At 40.9% G+C, this 7479-nt stretch overlaps 1 protein-coding gene across 12 annotated transcripts in view; it reads left to right on the forward strand.

Moving 5' to 3' along the window:
• magi2a (membrane associated guanylate kinase, WW and PDZ domain containing 2a) overlaps positions 1–7479 on the forward strand; it is a 201103-nt gene that overhangs the window by 142409 nt on the left and 51215 nt on the right. For all 12 annotated transcript variants that reach the window (XM_020616782.1, XM_020616784.1, XM_020616783.1 and 9 more), the window contains exon 6: positions 118–197. In XM_020616782.1, coding sequence (XP_020472438.1) covers positions 118–197 — 80 coding nt within the window. The remainder of the gene's footprint in view (positions 1–117; positions 198–7479) is intronic.

The following is a 7479-nucleotide window of genomic DNA, read 5'->3' on the forward strand; positions in this document are numbered from 1 at the left end:
TGAAATGACTCTCCTGCGGAATTAAGAATCCTCCAACCTCTTCTCTTTCTGCCAAGTCTCCTCTCTCTCCCCATCTATCACCCTCCCTCTCACTGTCTCTCTGTCGTCTCTTCACAGCCACAACACCAAGACAACATCGTGGCTGGACCCAAGGCTAGCCAAGAAGGCAAAGCCGCCCGAGGAATGCAAAGAGAACGGTGAGTGCTGCAGCTCTTCCTTCTGGTTTTCTTTTCTTTTTTTGCTTTTTCTGCTTCACATTCATGTATTTTAATAGCACAAGTTGCCTGTGGCATTTATTCTACAAGATTTAAATCTTGCATGTTAATCTTAGAAGATGCATAATGAGCATTGTTTGATTTGAGATTTCAGGTTATTGAAGGAACAGTTGCTTATTTTTTAAATTTTTTTTTTGTAGGATTTCTATTTACGAGTACTTATGTGCTTCGTGTGTGGTTGTTGTGGATAGGAAGCCCTGTGATATGTGATATGTGTATTTAAATCCAAGGTCCAGAGAGACTGGAGGTTACAAAGTCTTCTTTATTCCCAACTGAGAGAGATGCAGAGTGTCCTTCACCCTCCCTCACACACAACAAACACACACCAGAAAGAAAGGAGAGGGATGAATGTCAATGCAGCAAGTTTTTATATAGAGCTAACATATATACGAGTGTGTCATCTATCTCTTTCGGCCTCACCCTGCTTTCCAACATACTCATTCATCTTTTCTTTATGTGTGCGACTGAGAAGATATTTATCAGTTGAGTTACAGACAGGGAGGTGGTGGAGCTGGTTTGAAAAACTGGAGCTGGAGATGGACAGAGATAACAGATGAGAAAGTCTCTTTTCTGAGTGTGTGTCTGAATGTGCAATATGTTTTGGTGAATGTTTCTGGGGAGAAGGTGGCAGTGTTTGTGTGCATATTCCTGGTCAGTGAATACCTACAAGGATAAAGTGTCTCTAAAAATAGATTCAGCACTCACACGCATACAGACAGAGAGACAGGCAGTGAAGTGCACTACTGGGTCAGAGCTTCAAATTACTCTTCGAGTTTCTGAGCAGCTTGTGTGCCAGTTGTGTCGGAACTGAGGACAGTGCGGTAAGTAGGAAGGAATTATCAAGGGATCTGTCAGTTACTTTTCCTAACAGGTCTTCCAACCTGAACAACTATGCAGATTGTTTGGCCCTACCTTCTGATACAGTACAACTCATAGAGGCATCTCCTGAAACGCGCACCATGACTAAAGATGTACACGACTTGTGTTTTTTAAAGTTACAATAATGAGGTTAACTTAAGGGTTAAAAGAAACAGTGACTATTGGTTGTAAATGGGAGATGAACAGCGCTCTTCCATGTCAAAGATATACTACAGTACGTCAGCTGACTTTCTCCTTTGCTCCCATGATAGTCTCGGTGACCGCAATAAAACATAGCTACGGGTCGTGATAAGCTGCTTGCACAGATGACATATAAGGTTATTTTTTACAGTCTTACTTTTTCATGACTTGTATAGGCTATAAAATGTGACAAAACGATAAAAGAATGTTCATCACTGGTTTCCTGAGTTAAAGGTGATGGCTTCAGACTGTATATTTTGTCTAAAGAACAGTCCAAAACCCACAAAGACTGAGTTTCCAGTTATCAAAACCAGTCAGTCCACCACTTTGGTCCAGACGGAAACACCTTAGTATAATGGTTTATGGTTTGGGAATTTGCTAAACATAAGCATATTAGCACTGTAATTATGAGCATATTAGCTGATGTTAGCATGTAGCAATTCCTCTACCAAAATGTTCATCAGTAGAAATTAGGAAGTATATTTGTATCAAAAATACAGTACTTACTCAAATATATCAGACTTCCTGTACACGTTTGCTGCCTTGACAGGGTAAAATAAATGTTTAAAGGTATTTGAGGATACTATTTGACTCCACCAAGATTGAGTGAGAGGAGAGATGGAGACATTAAACACGGGGACTGTGTCTTGTTGACCCCTTGCCCGGTTTACCTTTCCAACAGAATTACCATCCTGATCTTGATATTTAATCAAAAGACTATTTTTCAGTTGCTTAGCATTTTTGTGCACTCAGAGCAGTTTCATAAAAACATATAATGTAAAGCCATTTTTCACAACTTTAAGTTCTGTTAACATTAACATTAGTAAATAAAAATGTAGAAAAGCATCTTTCAATACTCGATGGTACTGAAGTAATTTGATCAATGCTGTAAAAGTGTCAAAGTTCAATCCCCAGCACTATGGTTATGAGGACCATTATTCATGTTGTAGAGAAACTCATGTTGTTCGTCCGTGAGGGCATCATGGTGCATCAGGTGTCTGCAGGGATAAATACATATTAGAACTGCTGTTCCAAATACTGTGATAATATTTAATGACAGTCTGGGCCTGCTGACATTGTCAGCTGGGAAATAAAATCATATAGCGTGAGGTGTTTGAGGCTTCAAATCATTGCCTTTTAACCCAGTTGATACAGTACCTGTCCATCTGTTTCTTTGTTTTAACTATTTATTTGCCTTTTTTTGAAAATCAGAACATAATTTAACAAGGCAAATAGTTTTTCATGGATGTCTGTTTCTGCTTTGGTACATTTATCTTCACGTTGTAGAAATTCAGAGGTTTTCTTGTGACATATCTCATCACATTCTGTTCATTCTATTCACATTCATTCCTTTAGTGAACTGAAGGGAAACACACACTGGCGACAAACTGATGCGTGTCAGGACTTGCTGTTTTCCGTGTTTTCAACACGCATCAAAAAAATGAAATGCTGAAATACTCACCCATTTTGGTAGCCCCATACGCACATACGTGTGTTACAGGTGTCATGTGACACACATCACATGACATGATGCCCATATTATCTGTGTATGTTGGGGGAAATGAGTGGGATATATAAACTTTTCAGGTTTCAGTCACTTAAAGTGTGTTTCCAGCTTAAAGGCTCTGTGTAACCAGTCGCCTGATAGACGTGTTGTTCTAATGTCCACACCTTTATGACACCAGCCACCCCTGAGAGCTGAGCTCTGTTAGCTAGAGGAAAGCTGCCTCTGTAAATTTGGTATTGATTGGTGGAAAGGGTAGGTGTGTGTGTTTGGACCTGAGCCATGCTCTGATAAACGCTAACAGGATCTCAGGGTGGAACCTCTGAGCTGTGACGAGACAACAGGCTGAGAGGAGCAGGAACAGGAGGACAAGTGGGAGGGAAACACACACAGTAAAGACCAATGTCGAAGAAGAAATAGTGTATTTAAAAGCTGCAGTACCACAAAGTGATGACCAGACAGGTTGTGAAATAGCCAGTACTTTGTTCACTATATCAATGTGCAACTGGAAGTTAGAGTACCTGACTGGTTGGCAAGAATCCCTCATTGTCCAGGTCCTCATCACCTGCGTTTATCTATGAGGTCCTGCTGAGAGGTTGGACATCCCTAGTCAAGCTGAAAGCAAAAGTTCCTAATGCTAGGTGACGTACCTCAACCCTGAACCTACAGTAAGAGCAGTCCTCCAGTAAATGTTTTCACCTGTGGTAAAGACAACTTGTTCCCTCTTACGTTTAAAATTACTTGCAACACATACAACTGAATTCTGTCAAAATATGCGGAGCAGTGTGTGTTGGTTTCCTACTGCTTCCTACATGTTCAGAGGAGCACGGCTCCAGTGAAGACTGAGCCGCTGACATCACAGGCGCCATGTAGTTACATAAGTCTCTCAGTATTTTTCTTTCTGCCTCTCTCTATCTCACCTCCTTTCTCTAGCTCCGTATTCATCTTTGTCCCTGTCCCTTGCTGCTGTCTTTCTGTCTCCTTTTTTCTTTTATTTTGGTCGACAAAAAGAACTAGGACAGGCTCTTTACAGAACCTCATGTTTGCTTTGATTCCCCCCTTCTTTCACTCTCTTAAAGTTGCTTGTTTTATTCCTGCCTTGCCAAATATTTGTTAGCTGGGAACAAAGAAAGCCGAGCTGGCCCTGCTGTTGTCTTACTTGATACTTGATTCTTGATTCTTGACTTATTCAGTCTGTTTTTCACCTCATGTATGCCAACACACGTAGTGAGGAACCCCCCCCCCCCCACCCCCACCCTGACAAGTGAGTTAAAAGCAGACAAAACTGTAAGATGTTGCTCATCACTATTTCAGCATGTTTCATCAGATGACAGCATGTCTAATCTGGAGCAGCTAAGCACGTACAATAGTGGATGTACAGTTATATGAATGTTGACAGATAATGGGACTAGAACTTTGATGATGCTTGAAGATTTTAATCATATCATATTGCTTCTTTGTCTTTTGCCTTTACGTATCCCAGCAGACATGTGTAGAAGGAGTAACAAACCTAGACACGTTATTATATTCTGGTCATCTGAGAAGCTTCGCAGGCAATGAGACAAAGTTATTTTCACCTCTCACAGGCTAGCACTGGGCTCACACCCCTGTCATGTCCTGTTTCTGGGGAAAATAGCTGGGATGGCCTTTTACTCATTTTTCTTTTCTTTTCTCACTTCTGCAGTTGAGGCTCTCCTGTGTGTGGGTGTGTGTGTGTGTGTGTGTGTGTGTGTGTGTGTGTGTTCCTCCAATACTTCATCACTTATGTCCAGATGGATGCTACATGTCCTGGGAAATGTCATCGCTCCTGTTCGCTGTGTTGTCCTTTGAGCCATCAGTGGGACCTTAGAGAGATATCTGAGGTTGTTTTTGTAGGATGCAGTAAGTTTTTTTAGGGGACACTGATTGTGGGCACACATTCTTTGCACTGTGTGCGTGTGGTCCTACAGGTGAGTTATTATAGAGGGAGCGCCCTCCTTCACCTTGAGACTCTTGCAGCATTTGGGAGCGGAGTAGCGGGGAGGGGCAGGTGTAGCTGTCTGCGGCATGATTGATGGGTGTATTTTGAGAACATCCCCAGCAGAGCATGCCTGAGGCCCAGAGATTGGGAGGAGGATTCAAAAGACTCTGTGTGGCAGGTGTGTGTGACATGTTCTTGTGGAATTAGCTGTCAGTGTATATGTAAATCAACCCAGTTCAGCTGACATACTAAGTAGAGCTGGGCAATAAATCAATATAATATTGATATGGTGATCATTATGCTTATCTTTATTGCAATCTTTAAGGTAGATTTAAAGGCACTGGGTAGGTCTGCTGAGGTTCTGTATTTTCTATTATTATATCCAAATGTGTATCAGAGCACTGTGGCATCACAGCAAGGAGGTTCTGGGTTCGATCCTGGCCCGACCTGGTGCCTTTCTGTGTAGAGTTGCATATTCCCCCTGTGCCTGCGTGGGTTCTCTGGCTCCAGCTTCCTCCCACAGACCAAAGACATGCAGTTTAGGTTGATTGGAGAATCTAAATTGCCCATGTGAGTGTGTGTGGTTGTTTGTCTACATGTCAGCCCTGTGGTAGACTGGCGATTTGTCCAGGGCGCACCCCACATCTCGCCCAATGTCAGCTGAGATTGGCTCCAGCTCCCCGCGGCCCTGTTCAGGAATAAGCGGTATAGATAATGGATGGATGGACGGAATGTGTATCAGTGCTAAAAATAGTCCCTAACAAATGAAATATTTGCACCTGTTTGAGAAACATTTGCTACAAACAACAGTGTCCAAATGTTTTTGGAAATGTTTCAGTTTTATTATTATTTTTTATAAAACTGTTATTTTGTGCAGTTTTTAAAGATTTCTGTCTTCAGTGGGAACCAGTGGGCTTGGAGCTGTGAGCCACAGACATTTTAGGGAGATTAGAAAGTTTAATAACGTAGTGGAGCACTAAGTTATTCAGCTTGTTTGGGCCATTATAGAGCTTTTGTCACAAACCCACAAATGTTCATTTTACTGTCATGAAAATAATATTAAGCAACAAATATTACCTGAAATTCTTGATTATTAAAATGGTTGCAGATTAGTTTTCTGCCTCTTGATTTATCAAATAATCATCTAATGGTTTCAGGTTTAATAAAATGATTGTCGATTTATTGTGTGACAGATTTCACCCACATTTCCCACCTCTGCTAAGTGCATCCCTGTCAGCCTAATTTATTTCTCTTTAAGATGTTAAGATTTGATTATGCTCAAATTAGCTTTGCTTCAGTATGTTGCAAAACAGTCTGACGTTAAGCTATGAAAAGCAAAACTGAATCCTTTAATTGGCTTTTTTTACCACCACTGGTCTAATATGTGACTCATATTTTGTCTTTTTTATGTTTTTATTTGACTGTATAGGCTCAAATTTAGTTAGAAATGAATTGAATCTAATTAACCTTAATACATAATTTTATGAAATCAACAGCATCCAGAAGCCTATTATAAAACAAGCTTCTTTACATAATTATCCTATTTAACACCTAACAAAAGGGTCTCACAAAATAACACTTTCTCTGCTCAACTCCTCACCCCAGGGGTACGAGGGCAGGTTTTATTAGAGTAATATTGCAGATGGAAAGTGTGTGTTTCTGTGTGCAGCTATACAGTACTGTAAGTGCTTTTCACAGAGCGGCATGGAAGCCAAATACAGCAGAACTTCTGAGACAAAAGAGGAGTGAATAAGTGAACGATTCAGCACGTCTCTTCCTCTCCCTGGAATGTCCTGATAAGCCACAAGCTTGTGAATTCTTTTATTTTTTTTCCCAATTTTTATTCTGGTGCTTAACTATAGTCTGCTCACTTTGAGACAGAGAACAGTGGGACTCAGAGGGAGTATAAGGACATGGGTTTCTCCACACAGCACGTGTGCACCGAATAGGAAAACAAGTTGCAGAAAAACAGTCACTTGTTGAAATGAAGCAGAATACAGAGAAGAACACTGTTGCCTACAAGTGATGCAGTTAACTGGTTTGTTTTCAGAGTCATGGCTGCTGCATTGACTTTTCCTGTCACAGTGGAGATGTACTGGTTTGGTAATCATCTGCTAAAGGAATTAGGAATCATTTCCTAGTGGTTAAAAGTGTACCTGTGGTTAATGTCTGTTGTTCTGTGATGTTACAAAATAACAGTTCATCTCAGTTCATTGGTCTGTGTCAAACCCCGTCCCTGCTTTTGCAGCTTTATAATGTTTGAAACAGATTCAGTGTTATGACTCACTGACAGCGATGGGCATGACTGAGCTTGTGTAGTTGTCTTCAGGGATCCTAAGCATTATGTAGGGACTGTAACATGGTGTTTGCACACACCGAGCACATGTACCTCATATCAAATCAAAGCCAGTCTCCATAAGCAACCTGCAGGCTAGTATTAATTTATTCAGGCCTCCTTACATTTTATTATTCAGGTTTTTCACTGTGTCCAAACATGAGAATGGAATGTTTTGCCTTTAAGGTTTGGAGGTTGTCAGTTCATAAGTAATGGCCCCTGTACTATATGATTTGGGCCTTTTCAAGACAAAAAGTTGTCTTTTGTGAGAGAAACTTGGTGAAATCTGTCTTTGAATCCACTTTGTTGCATTAACAAAGGTCTGTTTTCAGGTTAGCTGAGGTTT

Source organism: Monopterus albus, unplaced genomic scaffold, assembly GCF_001952655.1.
Source record: "Monopterus albus unplaced genomic scaffold, M_albus_1.0 scaffold178.1, whole genome shotgun sequence".
NCBI classification, from domain to species: domain Eukaryota; kingdom Metazoa; phylum Chordata; class Actinopteri; order Synbranchiformes; family Synbranchidae; genus Monopterus; species Monopterus albus.